This window comes from Carassius gibelio, chromosome A12 (assembly GCF_023724105.1).
Source record: "Carassius gibelio isolate Cgi1373 ecotype wild population from Czech Republic chromosome A12, carGib1.2-hapl.c, whole genome shotgun sequence".
NCBI lineage: Eukaryota > Metazoa > Chordata > Actinopteri > Cypriniformes > Cyprinidae > Carassius > Carassius gibelio.
In genome coordinates this window covers 25,723,923-25,748,185 of record NC_068382.1, presented here as the reverse complement: position 1 = coordinate 25,748,185, position 24,263 = coordinate 25,723,923, and the positions used below count along the sequence as shown (strand labels likewise).

The following is a 24,263-nucleotide window of genomic DNA, read 5'->3' as shown; positions in this document are numbered from 1 at the left end:
TGCGGTTCGAGGTCAGCGCTGGTCTCTTGTGGTCTCTCGTGGTCCAGAAGTGGCTCACCATCAGCTCTGGTCTGGGTTTAATGTAGTTTACTGTAAGGTCAGTGATCATCAGACCCTGGTGGTCAGTGATTTGACTCATTACTGTGACTCAATGAATTCACACAGACCCTGTCTAAATACAAACTAAATCACCAGTGATATTAAACATATTTGGGCAGAAAGACTTGCTAAAAAATATTATTCCTAGTAACAAATAGTAAAAACATTGTTTTTATGTCATGCTTTATTTCTTTTCACTAGTAAGTACACTTGTCTCGCAGTGCACTGCACGAGCTTCTCATGTGCGCATGCGCAGTCTGGCCGCTAGATGGCGCTCACAGCGCGAAAATGAAATTGTTCATAAAAACCGATATCTCTTGCATCAATAAACACGTTGTGTGGATATTACAAATAACAAGTCATAAATTTATAAACAGGGAGTCGAGTCTAGGAGTCATATGAGTAAATTATAGTTTGTCTTGATGCGTTTCAGTCACTATCTCTTCTTTTTCTATGATTTAAGCATTTAGATAAAAATGGTGCCACCGCAGTAAAGAAAACAGAGAAACAATATGAAAACAATCAAAAGCAATCAGTCCAAGCTTCGTCGTTTTCCCAATTTGCATTATATGATTATATGACCAAATGCTATCAAAACATACTTTACTGGTGTTCAGATCACATATTGATTACATCACATTTCACACGTGCAAATCACATCACGTGATTTAAATACCCTCTTCCCAGGCATAGGAACCAATGACTGCTCATCATGCATATGTACACATTATCCCAAATACACCACATTTCCTCCCCCATTAAAAATCATACACCACATTATCAGTTCAAAAGCACCACATGTGTTCAAATTCTCAATTTCTAAAACGCTGTAGTAATTTAATAGTTCGTTTAGAGCGACGTAGACCCCCTGGACTTGGAATCAGGGGTTCTGTTAGTTCAAGAGGTACCTCAGAGTCAAATGTACCTGGAATTCCAGCAAATCCAGAATCTTGATCATTGAGTTCAGCATTTTGAGCTTGATCATTAGATTCAGCAGATTGAGCAGTCTCCTTTTCATCCGGTGGCATTGAAATCTCTGAGGACGAAGTGCGTGGTCTCAATTGATCACCATGCCGTCTATACACAGTATCCGATGCTGGATCACGTACCTTGTACGAAACAGGTCCTGTCTGTTGTGTAATCACTCCAGATAACCACTTCGGATCTCCTCCCACCGTACTTCGCAGGAAAACAGAATCATCCACAGCAAAGGATCTCTCTCTTGCCCGATAGTCATGTTGATTTTTCTGCAAATACTGTTTTCTGCGAACCGTCTCATGAATGTTTGGTTTCAGGAAGTCCAGCCTGGTGCGGATGTGTCTCTTTAAAAATAAATCAGATGGTGACTGACCTGTGGTACAATTAGGAGTTGTGCGATAGCGCAATAAAAATAAAGATAGTCTATCCTCAATGCACATTTGCTCATTAGTCAATTTCTTCATACCCCTCTTGAACGTCTGGACATATCTTTCTGCCAAACCATTTGTTGCTGGGTGTTTTGGTGCACTTCTGGTATGCATAATACCATTCTGCTTCACAAATCTTTGGAATTCATCAGAAGTAAAAGTAGTTGCATTATCAGTCACGATTTGTTCAGGTAATCCATATGCAGAAAACAATCTCTTCAATCTGGTAATAGTAGCTTGAGAAGTAATCTGTGACATACGAAAAACTTCCAACCATTTAGAATGAGCATCAACAATGATCATAAACATGTTGTTCAAGAACGGACCAGCAAAATCCACATGCAACCTTTTCCAACACTCACCCGGGAATTCCCAAGGATGAAGAGGGACGTGACTGGGCATTCTTTGTTCTTGTTGACAGATTTGACACTCCTTGCAAACTCTTTCTATATCCGTATCAATTTTAGGCCACCACACGTATTTACGAGTCAGAGCTTTCATTTTAACAATGCCAGGGTGTCCTGAGTGAATTTCCTGTAACACTGATTTTCGAAATTTGAATGGTACAATCACTCGTGTGCCCCATAGCAGACATCCCTGTTCTACTGACAGTTCATCTCTTTTCGCGTAGAATACTTTCAAATCATCTGACACTTCAATTGGCCAACCTTCCATGACATAACGAAACACTTTAGAAAGTTCTTGATCTGTTCTTGTCATTCTGGCAATCTGTGCTGCATTTAGAGGAGCTTCTTGAAGATGGTTTGTCAAAAGTGTGTTGATATTTGCTGAAATGGCTTCTGTTCCTACATCGGTAATTTCAGGTAATGGAATTCGTGACAAGCCATCTGCATTTCCATGATCTTCTGCCTTGCGATACATTATATGATAATCATATGCCGACAAAATTATCGCCCACCGCTGAATGCGAGCGGCAGCCATCATTGGGAAATGCTTATGTTCACCAAACAGAGTCACTAATGGTCTATGATCAGTTATCAAATTAAAAGATCTTCCCCAAAGATACTGATGGAATTTTTTAACTCCATAGATCACACTCAAAGCTTCCTTCTCAATCTGTGAATATTTCTTTTCAGCAGGGGACAAAGTACGTGACGCATATGCAATGGGATGATCGTCACCATTTGGCATGATGTGCTGAAGCACCGCACCAATTCCATAAGCGGAAGCATCACATGCTAAAGTCAAAGGCAGTTGTGGATCATAGTATACTAGCACTTTGTCACTGGTGAGCAATTCTTTACATCTACTAAAAGCACCTTGTTCCTTTTTCCCCCAGCACCAAGCAGTTTGTTCTTTCAACAGTCTATACAGTGGTGCCAACACTGTGCTCTGCTGTGGTACAAAGCGTCCATAATAATTTACCAAACCTAAAAAAGCTCGTAGTTCCTTCACATTTGATGGTGCTGGCGCATCTTGAATAGCTTTTACCTTGTCTTTTGTCGGATACACCCCTTTTTCATCGATCACATGACCCAGGTACTCAATCCGTGTTCGTCCCCACTCACATTTACATTTCTTTACTCTTAAGCCTGATTCTTGAAGACGCTGTAAGACTTTGCAAATGTTTGTTAGATGTTCTTGCTCATCTTTACCTGTGATCAACAAATCGTCCAAATACACAATTACTTTCAGATCTTTCATCAAATTTTCCATTATTCGTTGAAAAATGGAAGGGGCTGAACTGATGCCAAAAGCAAGACGATTATACACATATAATCCCTTGTGAGTGTTGATTGTCGTATACTTCTTAGAATCATTATCCAGCACGACTTGTTGATATGCTTGTGCCAAGTCAATCTTGGAAAACAACTTCCCTCCACTCAAAGTGGCTAACACTTCCTCGATCCGTGGCAAGGGATACACTTCAGTGTTGGCAGCTTGATTAACAGTGACTTTGTAGTCTCCGCATAAGCGAATTGTGGAATCTTTTTTTATAACAGGAACAACTGGAGCAGCCCACTCGCTGTATTTTACTGGGGATATAACATTAGCTTTTTCCAGTCTATCAATTTCCTTCTCCACACGCTCTTTCATAGCAAAAGGAAGAGGACGACTTTTAAAAAACTTGGGTGGCACATCTGGTTTCACTGAAATAGTGGCTTTAATGTCCTTTAAAGTGCCCAGCTCATCCTTAAAGACTTCACTATATTTGTCCAGCACTTCTTGAATGGACCCAGGCTGCTTACTCACATGTCGAATTATCTTCCAATTCAGTTTTACTTTCTGAAGCCAGTTTCTCCCACACAGGTTTGGACCATTCCCTTTGACTACGATCAGTGGTAACTCATTCACTTGATCCTCATATTGTACAGTAGCTGTGAATTGACCCAACACTGGAATGCATTCACCGGTGTAGGTCTTTAACTTGACTCTAGCTCCCTCCAGTGGCAAATGGGCAAACGATCGTCTATACTCTTGTTGTGAAATGATGCTTACAGCCGCTCCTGTATCAATCTCCATCAATAAATCCTGCTGATTCACAGTAAAATTTACTCGGAAAGACTGTTTCTCAGTATCACTTAACATGGAAAACATTTCCAGCTCTGGCTCTTCAGCATGCATATAAGCTGTTACTTTGTGCTTGTTCTGTTGTTCAGCATATTTACTGTTAGGATGTGACTTCATTTTAACTTTGCAAGCTCTCTTTATATGCCCAATCACTCCACAATTGTGACATTTAGAGTTTTTAAAATAACACTCCTGTGCATTATGGTTTTTCCCTTTACAACGATAGCATTGTCTCTGGTTATAAACAGTCTTTGCATTTACCTTATGCACTGTTGTCGCTGAATCCTCTGTTTTCCTCAGCTGTTGCGTATCTCGATCTGCGGTTTCCATACTGTGAGCAACTTCAAGTGCCCGTGCAAAAGTGAGTGTGTCTTCCGAAAGCAATCTTCGTTGACATGCTTCACTTCGGATTCCGCTGACAAAACGATCACGTAGAGACTCATCCAAACTTGCACCAAAGTCACATTTAGATGCACATTGTTTCAGTTCAGCAACATACTGGGACACAGTTTCATGGGGCTTTTGAACACAGCGCTGAAATCGGAAACGCTCAGCTATTATTAACGGCTTTGGTTCAAAATGGGCCTTCAGAATGTTCACAATTTCTTCAAACGTTTTATCCTTTGGCTTCGCAGGCTGAACCAGATTCCGTAGTAATCCATATGTGGACGCTCCCACAGCACTAAGCAAAGTCGCTACTTGCTTCGTATCATCCACATCATTTGCAATCATGAACAATTCCGCTCGTTCAATATATGCAGACCAGGACTCATTTTCCGGTTTATACTCATCCAATCTTCCGATTTGCGCCATGTCTTCTCACACTTTATCCTCGTCGCCAATTTATGTTATATATTCAAAACATACTTTACTGGTGTTCAGATCACATATTGATTACATCACATTTCACACGTGCAAATCACATCACGTGATTTAAATACCCTCTTCCCAGGCATAGGAACCAATGACTGCTCATCATGCATATATACACATTATCCCAAATACACCACACTGACAAAAACATTTTTTTAGGCATTTCATCCTTTACACAGAGGATTCATATTTTAATTTCATATTTCACACAAACACCTATCTCTCAAATTTGCTTTATTGGCATGACTGTAAATGATACAATATTGCCAAAGCTTAGTATACATGTACAAAATATAATAATATAATAACAATAATAATAATTAAACACAGTAATAGAATTGATTATTATCTTAGAAATATCAAACTGTAACGAATTATAATGTATGAACATTTGATACCACTTGCTTTAACTACAAACATACCAAGGATCACTGTGGTGCACACACACACACACACACATTCACCTGCTGTCTCCCACTCTCTCCCCCCCCCCTCTCTCTCTCCCTCCCTCCCTCTACCCCCCCCCCCCCCCCCCCCTCTCTACCTGTTGCTCCTCTTCTTGTCTCAGCGCGCGCAGGATCGCCTCAGTTCTTCTCTCATGGATCAGCGCTGCGCTTCTGACTTCAGACTGGAGTAACTTTCTTCTTCTTCTTCATCATCATCATCATCAGTGACAGTCTCACCGATGGAGGACAAAACACAAGAAGTGAAAGATTCTCCGTTCTCCATCAAGAACCTGCTGAACAAACCCGACAAACCCAGAGTTCACATGAATCTCCCGGATCTCAGCTTCCTGCGGCTCGCCCCCTGGAGCTGCGCGAGCGGACACCCGAACACACCCGCGGGTGAGCTGCTATTATTATTATTATTATTATTATTATTATGTGTTCGTCTATAATTACACCCGCTTAGTTTTGAGACTGAAGAGTTTATTCTGGGCGTCATGAAGGCGTTTAAATGGGTCAGACTGGTCAGAAGTGTTTGATGGTGAAGTATTGTGTGTGTGTTGTGTGTCCAGCAGCGGGTCGAACCAGAGAAGCGGAGGACCCGGATCCTAAAGAGGAGGATGAGGAGGTTCTTCTGGAGGACTCGGACTCAGACGAGCAGAAGAAACTCTGTCGCAAGAAGAAGACCAGGACCGTGTTTTCCCGCGCGCAGGTGTTCCAGCTGGAGTCCACCTTCGACCTGAAGCGCTACCTGAGCAGCTCGGAGCGCGCGGGGCTCGCGGCGGCGCTGCACCTGACCGAGACACAGGTCAAGATCTGGTTCCAGAACCGCAGGAACAAGTGGAAGAGACAGATCGCCGCCGAGCTCGAGGCCGCGAACCTCAGTCACGCGCAGAGGATCGTGCGCGTGCCCATCCTGTACCACGAGCACGCGGAGAGCGCGCGCGCCGCGGGTCTGACCTTCACGCGCGCACTTTATTACCCGCATTCGCTGATCAGACCCGTGTGAGGCTCGAACCTGGTGCCGCGGCGCAGCGGTACGAGAGACTCAACCGGAACTAACTAACTAACCCATGAGAGAGTTCATCATCTGATCCAGGAGTTAAACTCTGTCAGGACCGAGCTAAAAACAGAAAGTTCGCCTCACATATTTTTATTTTTATTATTTTATTTTAAATCTCGCTTTGTTGAGGAAGAGCACTTGGTTCAGCAAACGATAGCTGCAGCTGTATATTATTATTATTATTATTATTATTATTATTATTATTATTATTGTTGTTTTCCCATATCTCTCGTTTCATTTGAAATGCCGCAGTAAAGTGAATCAGTCTCGGTTCTTGTGTTTCATAAATTTCCGTAAAATAAGGAAATGCTGGAAAAACAATTTTTTATTTTTATTTTTTATTTTTTATATATACATGCATTCACATTTCAGAACCCCCCAGTATTGCTCTGAATTTAATTGTTATTGACTTTATTTCTCAGTCTGAATGTTCACATGCACTCGTAAATATATATATTTTATTGTCTGAGGAACGCTTGAAAATGTTGAAATTATGAACCATGTTTGTGAAATAATCGGTGAATTTGTCTGGGGTTTTAGAGGATTTTTATATGATCATGAATAAATGTTCATTGTTGAATGTGTTTGTGATTCTAAAGATGTGACTTAATAAAGCGCTTCTATTATAATTATGAGCTCTTGTCATCAACATAAGTTTATTTTATTTTATATTAATTTATTATCTCATTATTTATCTTTAAGATAATATAGACAATAGAGAATAGAAATCAGTGTTTTTATGAAAGCGTGGATGTTATTTTGACATTACTGCTAAAATCATATTATAATCTAAATTAAAACATGTAATTATGGTTCTGTCAAAGAACTTCAGTCATACACCGCGTTCAATAACATTTATGTTGCTGGTGCCAAATAAAATCTGATGTTTGTAAGGAGAAGAAGAAAAATGTTTATTATTTATTTTTATTTTTTTTTTTTCCTTGCCCAGGGACCACATGTAAATTAGCTTTGCTGCTAACTCTGGTACAGGGCTTGAACTGTGCACGGTCCCTGTCAAATAAACATATAGCCTATATATATATATATTAGTTTGATTTACTGCGCATTTATTTGAAGTTAAATATTAGAGCAGCTTCACATCGGGCTCTTTCAGATGTCTTCTGAAAACTCATCTTTTCCAGGGCTTGTTTTATTTAGTGACACTTCGTATTTTAGTGTTGTGTGGTCCGTGGTCTCTGAGCTGTATAATATTGGTGTGTAGACTAATGTATGGGTTTTTCTGTGTGTACATGTTTTAAAAGATGTAACGCACATTGGTCAACAAACTGTTGTTTTTAATGGTGGAGAATGGTGCTCTACAAATAAATTGCATTGCCTTGCCATTATTACACCGCTAATTATATTTTGTGGTTTGATTGTCGTAATTATTGTTTGATTGTCGTAAATTAGCCTATTATTCTCACGCAATGGTTACGTTGCGTAAAATAAATCAGTTGAATTAAAATAGTATTTCTTAATTCTTAGTATTAATAGCATTTATATTCTCGCGGAAATTCGTGGTTTTGTATATTATTAAAAATAGTATCTGTAAAACAGCACACTAAAATACTAAAATCTTACTACAAATCTGTAAGAATTCGCTTCACGGAGGCCTACCTATAATATCATGTATTTGATATACAGCTAAAACAGTAAATAATGAGGGTTTTATATCCTAAACTGGATCAGTCACTACGACATAAATATTAATTAAAAGATAATTCACATCAGATTTTCATAAGCGATGCGTTATTTTATGCGCGTTCCCTGACTGACTGAAAACCGGCGAGCACGCGCTTCAGGAGGATTTTTTATTTTATTTAAAGTAGCCTACAACAGCGCGTGTCGTCTGATGCTGGGAGTCTGATGAAGCAGCTGAGGAATAAGAGATTCAGCATCAAATCCGCGCAGAAATTAGAATTAATAACCAACATTCATGAAGCTCGACTCACTTTCCACACAAATACATTTCGTCTCCCGGAGTTTATTACTGATTCTCGGGTTTGACATGTTACTGTTGCTTTACATCTTACAGATATTTTCATGGTTAGTTTTTATATGGAGGATGATGATGATGAAGATGATGAGGAGGATGCGGATGAGGATAAGGGTGATGAAGATTAGGATGAGGATGATGAGGAAGAGGAGGATAAGGATGAGGATGATGATGAAGATAAGGATGATGATGATGATGATGAGGGTGATGATGATGATGATGAGGGTGATGAAGATAAGGATGATGATGATGATGATGAAGATGATGAGGGTGAGGATGATGAGGATGATGATGAGGATAAGGATGATGAAGATGATGATGAGGATGAGGGTGATGAGGATGAGGATAAGGATGATCCACAGCAGGGCCGTCCAGAGAGGGGCAGGTGCTCAAGTTACGTGATCAGATTTTCTTTTTTCAAGTAACTAGTAAAGTAAAGCATTACTATTCATAAAAAAGTAACGAAGTAACATAATTAGTCACTTTTTTAGGGAGTAACACAATACTGTAATGCATTACTTTTAAATGTAAATTTCCCCAACACTGCTCCCAATTACCCAAATGTTACCCTCCCAAAATGTTTTTATTTTATTTATTTATTTTTTGGCTCAGTTTACAGAACAGCGTATGTCATGATAATATAGCATTGTTTCCTCCTCCGTGGGTAGTTAACAGCTTCAGTAGTACAGAAAGGTATCATGTGTTGAGCTGATGTTGTCATTTAAGGCAAGACATCTTAAAAGTGTTAAAGAAAGTGTTCAAGCTCATCACTATCATGAGGAATGGTCCTGTATGAGATCGTAAGGTCATCATGTGGATCATTTTATTCACGGCTAAATTATTATTCATTAATTCACTAATAGATTGGACAGGCCTTCACAAAAAGCATTTAATAAAATAATAATAATAATAATAATAATAATAATAATTAATAAATAGCTTGGAAAAAGCGCAATTTGGGCATCAATGGGAAAGGGTTAAGCTGCTCAAGCATGGAATAATGAATGGAATAAATCACAAACCTTTACTGGATTTAATTTAATACAACTAAAGAAACCAAGAAATACCATCACATTACCCAAACAGCCCCCTTTTATGTTATATCATGTAAATTATTACATAATTCCATATCTAAGTATCACGGTTTAGTTATTATTCAGTGAACATCACAGAATTATATCAGCAAATAAATAAAACATGCTGATTAATGACTGACAGTGAATATCATTTCAGACAAATATAACGCTAAATAAAAAAAATACAATTCCCAATTTTTTCTTAGAAATGTAGCACAGATATTTTAACTGTGACGATCGCATTGAGTAAATTAAAACAGAAATACACAACAACATCTCGCGATATTTTGCTGTTTCGTGTCCCCGCTCGTCCCCGGAAGTAAATCCTTTTAACCAATCATTGCTAAAGAACGTTAGAGGGAGTTTTGAAACGCACCAATGAGAGCAGAGCTCTGTTGTGAATGCGTCCAATCAGAGAAGAGCATCGATGAGCGGCAGAGCAGCAACAGAAAAGAGCGGCGCGGTGAGATTTAACGGAAATTCTGCTTATTTTAATAAACTTTTATGTGAAATAAAACGTTCAGCTGTGTTTCAGAGAGCTTTTACAGCGGAAGATTGAGTTGTGAATACAAACGCGACGGTTAGAGGTTCAGAAGCCGCGCAATGTGCGTCATTCAGATGAAGCTAACGCTAGCGTTACACTCGGTTTAATAACGGTTCACTCGAGACTGAGTCAAACACACGATGATGATCACAGTAACACACATACACACACTCTGCAGGAGCTGCTGATGTAACGTGTGTGTGTGTGTGTGTGTGTGTGTGTGTGTGTGTGTGTGTGTGTGTGTGTGTGTGTGTGTGTGTGTGTGTGTGTGTGTGTGTGTGTGTGTTCTCTCAGATGACCGGCACCAATGAGTTCAAGCTGACCCAGGGTCCGGAGGACAGCGTCTCGGCTGTGAAGTTCAGCCCGAGCTCGGCTCAGTTCCTGCTGGTGTCGTCGTGGGACAGCACGGTCCGGCTGTATGACGTCAGCGCTAACAGCATGAGGATGAAGTACCAGCATCTGGCGCCGGTGCTGGACTGTGCTTTCTATGTGAGGAGCATCACAGAACCCTGCAGAACCACACATTGGCCCTCTGCTGTGTCTAACTCTGTGTCTCGTGTTGTCTCAGGATCCGGCTCACGCGTGGAGCGGCGGTCTGGACGCTCAGCTGAAGACACACGATCTGAACACGGATCAGGGTGAGTGTGAACACCAGACGCTCGTGACTAAACATCACGCTGGTGCTTGACTGTATCTGTGCTCCTCCTCAGACACCATCGTGGGGACGCACGACGCTCCCATCCGCTGCGTGGAGTACTGTCCGGAGGTCAATGTGATGGTGACGGGCAGCTGGGACATGTCTGTGAGGCTCTGGGATCCCAGAACACCCTGCAACGCCGGGACCTTCACACAGCCGGAGAAGGTGAGCAGACGAGAGACGGAGCTTGTGTGTGACGGAGCGAGCGGCGTCTGATGTCTGACTGTGTTTCAGGTCTACACACTGTCTGTCGCTGGAGACCGTCTGATCGTGGGGACCGCGGGGCGACGTGTGCTCGTCTGGGACCTGAGGAACATGGGATACGTGCAGCAGAGGCGAGAGTCCAGCCTCAAATATCAGACGCGCTGCATACGAGCCTTCCCCAACAAACAGGTCTCACACACACACACACACACACACCAGTTAAGGACAAATACAGTTTCCATGGGTCTGTTAAAAATGATTTTCTTTATCGTTATGGAAGAAAGGCGATCATTAGTGATAAAACACAGTACAAAATAATAATTAATCAGCACAATCTTTTACATCACACAGTTCACATGCTGTTGACAACATCTGTTTTCTGTGTGAATCTGTGTTAAAGTGTAATGTATTTCTGTGATGCTCCGCTGTATTTTCAGCATCATTCCTCCAGTCTTCAGTGTCACATGATCTTCAGAAATCAGAATAATATGATGATTTGATTGAACATTTATTATTGGTGCTACTATAATTGTATTTATTTTCAATATTAAAAATATAAATGTTTTGTGAATTTTTTTTCTGGTTTCTTTGAGTATAAAGGTTAAAAGAACATTCTTAAAAAATCTTTATAAATGTCTTTACTGTCAGATACTGTCAGTTTTGATAAATTTAATGCATACTTGATGAATAAAGTATACATTTTTATTTAAAAATACACACCCTAAAAAACAAACCATCATATTGTGATTTCTGAAGATCATGTGACACTGAAGACTGGAGGAATGATGCTGAAAATACAGCGGAGCATCACAGAAATACATTACACTTTAACACAGATGTTTTACAGTAGAATAATATTTAATATTTCTTACTTTGTTTTTGATCAAATAAAAGCAGCTGTGGTGAGCAGAATATACTCATTTAAAAGTTATGTTTCCTAACTTTTGACACTTACTGTAGTTGTAGTTGTGTTTAGGTGCCGCAGAATAAACACATTTTATTTTATTATTATTTTATTTTTTTACATTTTAACATTTCAATCATACTGTCATGTGTTTGTCTCATTTATTCTTGACTTTATCAGCATTAATCCATCTTGTAGATGATCTGGGAACTAAGGTTCACTTAAAGTGGGAACTATAGAGTCACGAAGAACTGTTCTGTGTTCTGCACCAGTGTGATGATCACAAGCGTCACTCGGTCACTGAGAGTAGTCTGGGCTCCTCGCTGCATCTGTAAATGTCCTACGCTTAAAACTAAAGGTGCTTCACGATGATGCCACAGAAGAACCTTTCTTATTCAAATGGTTTCATAAAGAAACTTTAACATCTGAAGAACCGAGGTAAATGTAGACTTATCACGTTACAATCAGTAAGTTGTACTGTAGGCCCTCTCATAAAATCATCTGTCTTCTGATGTTAATCATGTTCGTTATGTACTCTGGTAGTAAAGAGAAAGATTACATGAGTTCCTTCACGCTTGAACTGAGACGCTAAAGCGATCACGCCTGCCGCATTAGAGCGACAAAACTGTATTGTTTGTATTTCATTATGAATTTTGAATAATTTTAAAGCTGATACTTTATTAAAAAGTAAGAAAGCTTTTTGCGATTACTGGATGTCAAGTGTGCTTCAAATAAGTTTATGCGTTATCAACACAGCATAGACCTAAGATCTTAAGAAACCACGTTATTAATGATTATAAACGAGAATTGTTAACGATATTGTCCAGACAGTTAAGAGCTTTACCTGCTGTAGTTTGTTCATGTTGTGCACGAAATAGATGCTGCTTCTCTGCACTCGATGCGATCAAGAAAAAAGGGATTGCATGCAAAAAAAATGTATGTAATAACATGTAAATACAAAGGCCTTGTTGCCAAAACTTCACTCGTAATTTAACATTTTCGGTGGCATTCGTAGCCCTGATTTCAGATCATCATAATCCAGGACTGGAACTGTTTTATTGGTGATGAGTTCTCCGTGTGGTGCACTGCTCCTGTGAGAGGGTTTGGTCATCTTGACCGTGTGTGTGTGTGTGTGTGTGTGTTGTCAGGGTTATGTGTTGAGCTCCATCGAGGGCAGAGTCGCTGTGGAGTATCTGGATCCCAGTCTGGAGGTGCAGAAGAAGAAATACGCCTTCAAGTGCCACAGACTGAAGGAGAACGGCATCGAGCAGGTCTATCCGGTCAACGCCATCTCCTTCCACAGCGTCCACAACACGTTTGCCACCGGTACCCATCCACACACTCACGCTCTTCATTACTGACAGAATTACTCTCATGTTCACTTATTAGCAAACACTCAAAAGCTTTCATTGAATTAGAGAACATTTGTATTCACTATATGCAGATTAGGAACAGATGCAGTGTTAGCATGTTAGTCTGGAGTTAGCCTGAGCAGTGACTGATGGGAAACCTGTCTGAAAACAGTCATTATTTTGAGGTGCAGCAACCACATTGAAAATTTGCACTTTGATAAATGTCTTTAATTCGTCACAGGAACTGTTCAAATGAACCAGTGAACACAAAACATGATTTACAAGTTCAGAGAAACCGTTTCCATTATGTCTGCAGTTTCTGTTTGTGTAACCCAGACTCGGACTGAGAAATGACTCTCTCTCTCTCTCTGTGTGTGTGTGTGTGTGTGTTTTTGTGCGCACGCAGGCGGTTCTGACGGCTTCGTGAACATTTGGGATCCGTTCCACAAGAAGCGTCTGTGTCAGTTCCACCGTTACCCGACCAGCATCGCGTCTCTGGCGTTCAGTACAGACGGCTCTCTGCTGGCCATCGCCTCGTCGTACATGCAGGAGCAGGGGGATGTGTCTCACCCCGCCGACGCCGTCTTCATCCGCCAGGTGACCGACGCCGAGACCAAGCCCAAGTGAGTCCCGCTTCCCTCCTGTTCAATCACGTCTGCCATCCGTCCTGCTGTTTAATGTGTTTGATTCCTGCTGTGTGAGTGTTTCTGCTCAAACACCGCTGGGTTGTTTCAGCTCTTTATCGGTGTGTGTGTGTGTGTGTGTGTTCAGCGCTGTGTGTCTGTGCAGTGGTCTCATCAGAAAGAGCTTTAGCAGACGCTTGCTGCATTACGTGTCTCTGGTCTGAGCACATACAGACATCTCTTAAATCTCTGTTTCTCTGCATGTGTATTGATCAGGCGTTCAGTGAGTTTGTGGGCTGGTACACAAGTGTTTGATTGACAGGTGAGTGGGCGGTCCTTCATGAACTGATGTGTGTGTGTTCTTGTGTTCACAGATCCACGTGAAGCGGCAGATGATCGCAGAAGTTCTGCTGCCACACAAAACACTCGTTTCCTTCACGTCTGTCTCTTTATTCTGTCTCTGTCAACAGATACAATTCACAAGTGTTTTCATTTTGTTTGTGCCCTCCAGTGTGTGTATCTTTATGTGCTTAAGAACAATAAAATACCCCTTTTATACATTGAACATGAGTGTCATCTACCCTATCTTTCTCAGATCTGCTGTCTCATGAAGTTCTCGTCATTCATGTCATTGTTTTATGAAATGTGGATTTAATTCTTTGAATTGTGATTGTATGAATTCATTACAAAAAGAGACATGAAATCCAATCAGATTCACAGACAGAAACGCTTTTGTTTGTTGACCGAGTGAATGGTACACACACACACACCGAGATTGTGTAGAACATTGCAATTATTTCATTAGAAAGCTTTGCTTCTGTCTAATGGCTTCGGCTGCTGCTTCAATATCCTAAACATTATTTGTGCGTTTATTAAATGATGTTACTAATTCCTCTAATGAACAGTAATGACTGCATCGCTCTCATTATGATGGCTTGAGCTTCATATGAAATGGCGTTGATTTTAGAGGTAATTACCCCTCATCTGCACTAAATTGCGCCGTTTCCTGTCATCTTTGTGTTTGCTAAATTGGAAAATTGACTTCCTCGTCCGGCTGCAGTCGCGCTAATGGAGGTGAAGCGGAGGAGCGTCAGAGACCCGTGCGCGTGTCCGCGTGACCTTCTGACCTCAGAGCTCTCGAGAGAAGCGAGTGCACGTGTTTTCTGCTTATTTGAGGAGGAAGGGGTTTGAGTTGCTGACAGACGCCTGTTCTTCACAGATGAACTTCATCAATCAGCTGACATGTGGCGGTGACGTCACAACAGGGGGAGGAGCTTTCCTGACTGACAGTCCCAAAACAGACGTGATGTTTCCAGTGACATGCTCTTCTTCAGCCTCGTATTTTGAATTAGTTCGGTCTGTATTTTTTCTGGTTTGCACTTTTTTTCCTTGTCATATCTTCTTCAACAGTATATACTGTATTACCTGAACTGGTCGAATCATGTTTTTTGTTTTGTTTTGTATTTTTCATCCAATCAGACGCCAGAGTCAGAGCTGATCTACAGTACATTAGCAACAAGACTCAAATTAGGGCGAATATCCCTTTTTTTTTTTTTCATTTCTCAGGACAAAATGGATAATAAAACCCATTCAGTACAAAATTGTGTTTTCAAATATATTCAAAAATAAAAATGCTAAAATGTTTAAAAAAATATTTAAGTAAATATATATTTTGTACATTTTTGAAAAGCATATATATATATATATATATATATATATATATATATAAGAAGCTTACATTATATTTTACATTATTTATATATATATATATATATATATATATATATATATATATATATATATTTTTTTTTTATAGATGAAGATTGAAACTACATATAATTTCGATTTCTAAAATATTTGATTGAGCTTCACTGTTAACAACATCTATTTACCACATATTTAAAATATATTTTTGCCACATGGCCTCTGCTGTTGACCAGTCTCATCATGACCGCATGCGTCCAGCTTACAGGTTCAGAACTAGCACGTCGTCTGAGCGTCAAGTTCCTCTGTTCCTTCAGGCGAAGCTGAAACCAGGCCGCAGATCTCAGTTACAGACCTGCTACTGCCACTCGGACAATCAGACTTTAATTCCTGATTATTTAACAAACACCTCCTCAGCCGCGGGTCACATATTATTGTGTTACTAAAATCTAATAACTAGTCCCGTCCTTCACCTCACTTTCTGAATCCTCTCATGTGCCGCACCTTTTACAATCAGGAAACGATGAAAACTTTCAGGTCAAGATCTCACAGAAGCTCTCAGGACATCAGGAACAAACGTTTCACGGGCTTTGTGCGATCAGAAAGAGTTTGGTGTGATCTCATGCTTCTAGAGTAACATCTGAAGCCTGGAGCGTTTCTCACGACACACGAGCACGCCATCGACACGCACGACCCACATACATCTACAACACGCCTCACTTCCTCCAGACTGAACCTTTAAACTCAGATTCATCACTCAACAGCTCATTCATGTTCTTGCTTCATTCCAGCAGAGGACCTGATGTGAAGCTGAGAAAGCGTTTCAGCAGCATCCCTGAATCATTACCCAGACTGCACCTCCACTCAAACACAACGACTGCTGGTTACACAGCTGTGTATTCAGACTGATTCACTGATACATGATTTTTTTTATGCAATAGATGTTTTGAAATGTAAAGAGATCGCTCAAACCACATCTACTGTGAGTCATCATGTGACCCGCACGTCCCGTGATCTGGAGTCATCTGTGGGGTCAGAGCTGAAGGTGATGGAATGATTGACAGCTCACTGTATGATTTGGTGATGTGACCGCGAAGAACCTAAGCTTATAGCAGCGTCCGGATCAATTATGATGCTGCAATCAAAGCCAAATGAAATCTGATGGGTTGTTATGGTCAGTAATTGATAAATCTGCTGTTGGACAGACTGATGTTTTCTGCACAAGTGATTTAAAGCCATTTACCACAATCCCAAAAACACAATTCACAGCCAAATCCTGCACTAATTAAAATGCCAACTGATGATTGTGAAAGAATCACTTCAACAGTGACAAAATTATGATAATGACAAAAATCAGAACAACCATCTGTTCAGATACTTTTAAAAGCAACAGAATTGATCGTGAATTGATCGTGAAGTGGCTTGATCATTTCACTCACTGATGTCTTTAAGCGTTTGATGGCAATGTTTCTCTTTTTATCTGGCATGATTAAGGATTTTGTCTTCTATTTTTTTCTCCATACAAAGAGAAGAGGATGGTTACAAGTATCAAAACTCACTGCGATGCTTTTCTGGTGTCCAATGAAACATCAGTGCTCGACATCAGACTCTGCAGCTCTGCTTCTACAGCTCTTATCTTGTCTGAAAACAGACGACGAGACCATATTAAACATCGTTTACATCTGTCTGCTCCTTATGCTGAGGGACACGTCACTGTGGAGATCAGCCAGTGAACTTTGACCTATGCTCTAGTGACCAGCCAAAAGTGACCGAAAGCAAGTTAGGGTTAGGCACCTGGGGTCAGCAGAGGTCATGGTGGGGTCACTCATGTGCTGAGAGAGAGCGCGACAAACATTTGAGCTGCTGATATGAACAGATGTTGTCCTTTATTTACCTGGATGTGTTCAGTCTCAGGTGAAACATCCCAATCTGACAGAGACCCCCATTCAATCTGAGAGATGTCTTTGTCTTTCTGTCCCATTCCCCAAATCCCTGGATGATGCATTTGTTTGAGAAATAAGTATTTTATTGAATTATAGCCATTAAAACAGCATGAAAAAGTGACAAAATAGAGTTTATAAAAATACCAATGAGGCTTTAACAGATCAAAGCATCCTCATCATCTGAATATTCTCTCTAATGAGGAAAAAAATCATCAAAATCATCAAAATCATCAAAAATCAATATGACAGTACAAACTAGGATCATTTCTATGTTTAAAAATATATAAATTAGTTTTTTTTATTATTTAACTAAAGATTGACTAGAGTGTCAAGAGTATGAAAACATGAACGTTTATAAAATATATCTCAATATAAAAACACTGTGAAGAGTGTCCTAAAATCTGATAAAATCAACCATGGTTTGACGGTTCTAAATGCAGGCAGATGTTTGATTAGAAAGTTAAACATTTCTCAGCAATTCTTAAATATTAAAGCTACACTCCATAATTTTCCAACATTAAATTTTCCAACATCCGTGTGATAAAGTCATGAGTTGTGTCAGTAGTGATGCTACTCTGAATAATACTTTATCTCAGTCGATGTTCTGTGTTCGGATGCGTTCCGTCATGGAATGAATCACTGAAGAGAGTGAATAAAGCATCAGGGTTTGAGAACATGCGTGTGCTAGAGGGGCTGGTTGCCGTGGCGATTAGCGGTTTACCCAGCCACCCCTGCGCTCCACACTTATACACGGACGAACACACATCAGCACAAACCTTATATTTAAACAATATGTTATGAGAGGACGTGTTACACAGTGATTACAGTCTCTGTGTGATGCATGTTAGTATCTGTTCACTGGACCGACCGATCACACGCAAACACAGAACATGACTTTCTGAAGCTCATCATGTGATCCTGATGTCTGCTGATGACCTCTGAGGGTCGGTCGGGTCACGACCCTGACTGTGACCTCTGTGGACACTCCTGACCTTCACCTGGTCCAAGCTGTCACATCAGCTGACGTGTGTACTATATAAACTCTGAATCTGTTGTGTATTTAAACTGTGAATCGAATGAATGAATTCAACAGAACACGAAGCTTTCTTCACGCGGATCGTCACATAATGGAGCAGAAACACTTGAGGATCAAAGACGGCTTGGGTCTGAAAGCAGATCACGAGATTACTCTGGGGTTCGCTCCGTCATCGTGAAGACGCTCGTCTTGGGTCTGTGTGTCCACACAATGGCCGTTTAATGAGATTCACACACGACGGATAATAGACACGTCCGTTTCAAAGGACTATTTCCAGCCTGCGCCGGATTAAAATCATTCTCTTTTCATGGCTTGATTTTCTTTCATTCTAGCTGTCCACAATTTTTCAATTATGTTTTTTCTAGCCATCTATTCTTTCATCTGAGGGGAAGTAAATTGGCGAGTGGTTTGTTAATGGTGACGCTGGGCAGAGATCAGCTTCACATCACCGTCACACCACAGACACGAAAACACAAGAGACCCGGGTGTGTGTGTGTGTGTGTGTGGGAGAGAGAGAGAGAGAGAGAGAGAGAGAGAGAGAGTGTGTGTGAGAGAGAGAGAGAGAGAGAGTGTGTGTGTGTGTGTGTGTGTGGGAGAGAGAGAGAGAGAGAGAGAGAGAGAGAGAGTGTGTGTGTGTGTGTGTGTGTGTATGTGTGTGTGTGTGAGAGAGAGAGAGTGTGTGTGTGTGTGTGTGTGTGTATGTGTGTGTGTGTGTGAAAGAGAGAGTGTGTGTGTCTCATCCTCTAAATACACTCGTGCTTTAACTAATGAAAGAAACTCAAGCCGAGTCTGACTCAACCACAACCCCAGCATTCATAAAATCTGAAGTATAATTATGATGAAAAATGTAAAATGAAATGGATCTCCAAACCTTACTCCAGTGTTATCCGGCCCTTAATAGAGACACCAAATTGGCAAATTTATGTATAACTCATACAAAATGTTTAATTGATATGCAATATGTTTGACATCCTTCATTGTATATAATTTGTATTATTATTATTAATATTAGAAGTACTGTCAGATGTAATTTTTATTGTATTGTATTTATTCATTTATTTTCTCTCATTACTAATTTTCTGTCTCGTTTTCTTACTTTTATGGTGTAACCATGTTCTTTATTGTACACATCTAAAATGCTTTGGCAACACTGTAACACAAATATCATGCCAATAAAGCACCTTAAACATGAACTTGAGAGAGAGAAAAAGTGTGTGTTTATGTGTGTGAGAGAGAGTGTGAGTGTGTGTGTGTGCGTGTGTGTGTGTGTGTGGGTGTGTGTGTGTGTGTGTGTGTGTGTGTGTGTGTGTGGAGGGAGGGAGGGAGAGAAAAAAGTGTGTGTGTGAGTGTTGGTTAGATCTACAATGTTACAAAACTGGACTCTTGCTAGATTATCAGAATGTGAAGTCAATGGAACGAACAAGAACAAACATTAGCAGCATTTTAAAGGAGACATATCAGGACACTTTCTACAAGATGTAATATAAGTCTCAGGTATTTCCAGAATGTGTCTGTGAAGTTTCAGCTCAAGATACCCCACGGATCATTTATTATATAATCTTGAAAACGCCTATTTTGAGAGAAAGCAGAAACACGCTGTTTTCTTGCGTGTATCTTTAAATGCAAATGAGCTGCTGCTCCCCGCCCCCTTTTCCAAAATAGCACTGTGCCTTTACAGCTCATGAGTCAGATACTCTGATATAAAAACATCTGTTTGGTTTTGATTATGATGTTTCATGCTGAAATCATGCGTTTTAGTCACAGTAGTGTTATCGTCTGATATAGTATATCGGTCAGTGAAGGTAAATAGCTGTGAAAGAAATCAGGTTTATATTAGATCTGTGTGGAAGCAGAGTAATAAAGAGTAAATCAATAAATCCACTGCTCTCTCTCTCTTCTCTAAACAGTGCTCTGTGCTCAGCTGTGCATCGAATGATAGAAGAGTCTCCATGCTTTGCTCAAACTTCAGTCACAGCGCTAGAACTGGTTCATCACTTGTGAATAAAAGAATGGCATCACCGTGATTGAAAACCTGCAGATAAAGGGGCGGTGATATTATAATAACATCCCTTTGCTATGTCACAAAGGGAGCGAAATCAGACGCTCTCGTTTTCTCAGACGCTTGCAGAAAAAGGCTCACCAAGACAAAGTTACTGGGTTCATGTTTTCATGATTCCTGGGTTGGTAGATGCAGCGGGGACCTGATCATTGCACCTAAAACCTGTCACCGTTAAAAAAACCTCCCTTTTTGTTGACTTTCTCAAAGGTAAAAATAATTCATAAATCATGTTGCTGTTGTTTTTTGGTGTCAGTGCATAATAATTTGTTCTGTTTACATACAGAGCAACAATGTGGAGAACAAAGCAGCGCTTCTTCCTCAGCAGGAACAGGGACGTTTTTAGTGGTTTCAACAACACAGAAATGCATTGTGGGATGAGATTGCACTCGAGACACAAGCACATTGTTAGTAAGCATATCTTCTGTAAGAATGACTGAGATGAGCTGCTGTCATCTAAATATCATGGAGAAAATAAAGACATATTTCAGAATATGAGATTGAAAACATCTGATGGCTTTTGTTTTCTGCTTTTTCTCAACTCTTATTAAACGAAATCAATAATTGCTGAAACACACAAATGTTTTTCCTTCGCGACTGTTGAATCAGATTCTGCTCATTTCACAGCTTCTGTAAGATCAGACTCCTCTGTTTCTTCTCGTCCAGACTCTGAGGATCATCTCACACCGATGACAGCACAATCTCATCAAACTCTGTCTGAACCTTCACAGATCCAGCAACACGAGCGTCTCTCGTTTCATCTGATTCGGAGCTGAAGGACACGTGGATTATGAGGGAATTTCCAGCGTTCAGAGCAGTTAGACTTGAACACAACAAATGAGACGAACATCTCCACATTCATCAAAACATTAAATCTGTTACGAGACTCAGAACAACCGAAGATGTTATTTTCCTCAAACCTGGAGACCGACTGATTCTGTCATCATTTAGTGTCTCTCAAAACCTGCACTGATTTTTCAAAGTTGAAATAAAACGATTTGCTGGAGGATATTTAACAAGCAAATACTATTTCAGTCTTTACTTCACCATTTCACTGTTCATTCAATGGTTTACTTGATGTTTCTTATTAATTACGGTAGTGACGTTTACTGGCAATATCTGGATGAAAGTTGCTTCAAGTGAAATCCTTCATTATTCTTTCAGTGCGTGTGACTTCCGTTCTCCAGTGGAGCACAGAAGATATTTTGAGAAATGATACAGTGAAAGTCAGTGGGTTCATTAACTTCCCAGCGTTCTTCAGAGTATCTTCAGGTGATGGTGAAGGTGGTGTGTGCTGTGATCAGGTTGATGTGTGTTAATGAGGTGAAGAGGTGAGTTATCTGACGCTCAGACTGCATGTGTGTTCAGTCACGTCTGTCTCGGATCATTTATCACAGTCAAATGTGTGTTTGTGGCTCGTATTGGAAACTGATCAGTAACCTTCCAGAAAATACAGCTATGTTGTAAAAACCATGTTTTATACTATATATTTAATATGACAGATCTAAACAAAAAGGTTGTAAAAAAAATCATATGCACTTCATTCTGGTTCTATTTATGTATTTTCATGTTTCCATAATGTTTGCACAATATTTACCTGCATTGTGGTTGATCAGATTTTTTCATATATTTCAAATAAACAGCAGAAGATTTGGTTCTCTTTTTATACGCTCTATGATTTGGTCACATTGTTAAATGAAAAACTGTGATGAACCTGCACTGCAACCAAAATCCATCGCTATGTTATTCCAATGCCATACATTAAGGAGCATCCCCATCACTCATTATTTCTCTCTCACAGTTCTCCAGTGGATCAGTGCTGTGTGAATCAGTGGATCGGTCTGAACGATGGACTTCCCTTCATTCACACTGCGATCGAGTCTGAAGCTCATTGACTCTGGGCTCTGCGACTCAGTTCACGTCTGATTGAATTTGCTCCTCACAAACATTCCTAATGGCATTAGACGAGCCGCACACACACGACTAACTCCATTTACAGCCAAATCAGGTTTAAAGACCATATTGATGCTGAGCGTTATTAAGCGTGATCATCAAAACAACAGACAATGGGCCAAAGTGTCCCCTAACCCGTTTATCTGTAGTTCCACAGAAGCAAAACAGATGCTCTGATTTACAGTCCGGCGCTCCGACCGAGGAAACGCAGATAAGACTGTTTGAGCTACATGTGGAGGCACAACTTCTGATAAAAACCTCGCTAATCACATCTGAGAACGTTCAGCCAATCAGCGTGATTGAAGGATAGTGACGGTTTAATTGGCGATTAGGAAGTGGACATTCATTTAAAGTGCCTCATTTCCAGAAAAACAAGTTTGCCAAACACTGTCTGCAATTGGTCAAACTCACAGGTCAGTGTCTAGCTGGTCAGTATGGGTTAATTAACTCCTGCTGGCTGCATTAAACTTCTTTGTCTGATTCTGGCAAAACAACATTGAGTAAAACAACGCATCATTAGCAAATACTTAATTATATTCCATTCGATGGCTGAATAGTGAATATTTTGGGAAGTGCTCTCAAAAAGGGCCTCATATTTAACTGACTTTAAACAGAGTCACTAGAAGCAGTTTGAAGACACTCCACCTGTGATCATTAATACAGTTATTTCCATTTTTCCACTTTACCCTAAACAATTACCAGACTCACAAGTCCTCAGCTAAACGTGAGGCGCGATGAGACGCTAAACCATGTGGAATCAGACACACGCTTCCCATCATGCACTGCCATCGGCATAATGAAGAGAACTTCAGCTCAACTCCTGAAGTCACACTGGAAACACCATTCAGTTCCTTCAGTAAACATGAGCTAAGGCTTTTGAAACTGCGTTGGAGATGGTTAACAGCAACTGAATGAATAAAGAGATCATCTGAATGTCTGCTCATAGTTCTGAATAGTTTGTAGTTAAGAGAGGCTGCTTCAGTTTAAAAGTTAACCAACAAAATACACTCAAACCGGTCAGTTTTCAGTCTGATGGAGGATTCATACGTGCTGACAACTACATCACTCAATAAAAACTATCAAAACAGATTGAGAAGATATAATCATCCTCCTTCAGACAATATATTCAAAGTATGCATAACACAATCTGACCTTGATTATACCAGAATCGACAGTGATTATCTTGGCAGCATGAATCTGTTATGTAAATCTTCATCTTGATTCTCTGAAGTGTGTGTGGAGGGCTGTTGAAGCAGATGGAGATCCACAGCTTTATTCGGATCGGTGGCTCTCTGAAGGGTTTGTGAGGAGCCGCATGTTTCATTTCACTTCTAACGAGTCGTTATGCTCAAGAGCTCATTACACAGTGCAGTTAAACTGAGAACAATCTCTGATCGTCTGCATCCGTGTCAGTCAAACCACACAGAAGAGTTCAAAACTGTCCTGCTTCATATGATTCAGACCGACTCAGTTTTAACTTTATTTGATATTTACTTTAACAATCTAAATGTATTACAGTGTACTCTAGGAAAATACATTTCTGTTCTTAAAACACATTTTGAGTAAATACAGAATGTGAGTGTGTTTTTAATATACTGAACAATAAAAAATCATCTGAATATATATATTTCTTCTGTATGGTTTTAAGTTGTGTTATGAGTGACATTTGTCATTAGTGACTCAATACAACTGCACACAACACCATAGCAACCGCACACAACACCCTAACAACCTCACACAACACCCTAACAACCGC

The 24,263-nt window shown here is 40.2% G+C and overlaps 3 protein-coding genes across 5 annotated transcripts; 2 read left to right on the top strand and 1 right to left on the bottom strand.

The window, feature by feature from the left end:
* Positions 1-860: 860 nt before the first annotated feature.
* Positions 861-2,641, bottom strand: LOC128025600 (uncharacterized protein K02A2.6-like). Its single transcript, XM_052612085.1, has 2 exons — positions 1,544-2,641; positions 861-1,421 (listed from the first exon to the last, which is right to left on the bottom strand). Exons 1-2 carry the CDS (start codon positions 2,448-2,450, stop codon positions 1,375-1,377), a joined length of 954 nt encoding a protein of 317 aa, XP_052468045.1. The 5' UTR covers positions 2,451-2,641; the 3' UTR covers positions 861-1,374.
* Positions 2,642-5,428: 2,787 nt separating this feature from the next.
* Positions 5,429-7,691, top strand: hmx3b (H6 family homeobox 3b). 2 transcript variants are annotated; one of them, XM_052612087.1, is made up of 2 exons: positions 5,429-5,755; positions 5,932-7,691. In XM_052612087.1, the coding sequence occupies exons 1-2, from the start codon at positions 5,596-5,598 to the stop codon at positions 6,363-6,365; spliced, it is 594 nt and encodes a 197-aa protein (XP_052468047.1). In that variant the 5' UTR covers positions 5,429-5,595; the 3' UTR covers positions 6,366-7,691. The 2 variants fall into 2 exon arrangements, with proteins under 2 accessions (XP_052468047.1, XP_052468046.1); XM_052612086.1 differs by having other exon boundaries at positions 5,929-7,689.
* Positions 7,692-9,812: 2,121 nt separating this feature from the next.
* Positions 9,813-14,380, top strand: bub3 (BUB3 mitotic checkpoint protein). 2 transcript variants are annotated; one of them, XM_052612083.1, is made up of 8 exons: positions 9,813-9,954; positions 10,330-10,524; positions 10,604-10,673; positions 10,746-10,897; positions 10,967-11,125; positions 12,989-13,166; positions 13,599-13,815; positions 14,190-14,380. In XM_052612083.1, the coding sequence occupies exons 1-8, from the start codon at positions 9,919-9,921 to the stop codon at positions 14,197-14,199; spliced, it is 1,017 nt and encodes a 338-aa protein (XP_052468043.1). In that variant the 5' UTR covers positions 9,813-9,918; the 3' UTR covers positions 14,200-14,380. The 2 variants fall into 2 exon arrangements, with proteins under 2 accessions (XP_052468043.1, XP_052468044.1); XM_052612084.1 differs by having other exon boundaries at positions 9,928-10,096.
* The last annotated feature ends 9,883 nt before the right edge of the window (positions 14,381-24,263 follow it).

Excerpts from the sequence above, each read along its gene's own strand:
- LOC128025600 (XM_052612085.1), bottom strand. The coding sequence starts at position 2,450 with ATGATGGCTGCCGCTCGCATTCAGCGGTGGGCGATAATTTTGTCGGCA. Across the intron at positions 1,422-1,543 it reads TGTCCAGACGTTCAAGAGGG|AGACACATCCGCACCAGGCT; the intron begins GTATGAAGAAAT and ends TTATTTTTAAAG.
- hmx3b (XM_052612086.1), top strand. The coding sequence starts at position 5,596 with ATGGAGGACAAAACACAAGAAGTGAAAGATTCTCCGTTCTCCATCAAG. Across the intron at positions 5,756-5,928 it reads ACACCCGAACACACCCGCGG|CAGCGGGTCGAACCAGAGAA; the intron begins GTGAGCTGCTAT and ends TTGTGTGTCCAG.
- bub3 (XM_052612083.1), top strand. The coding sequence starts at position 9,919 with ATGAGCGGCAGAGCAGCAACAGAAAAGAGCGGCGCG. Across the intron at positions 10,674-10,745 it reads CGATCTGAACACGGATCAGG|ACACCATCGTGGGGACGCAC; the intron begins GTGAGTGTGAAC and ends GCTCCTCCTCAG. Across the intron at positions 13,167-13,598 it reads CCACAACACGTTTGCCACCG|GCGGTTCTGACGGCTTCGTG; the intron begins GTACCCATCCAC and ends GTGCGCACGCAG.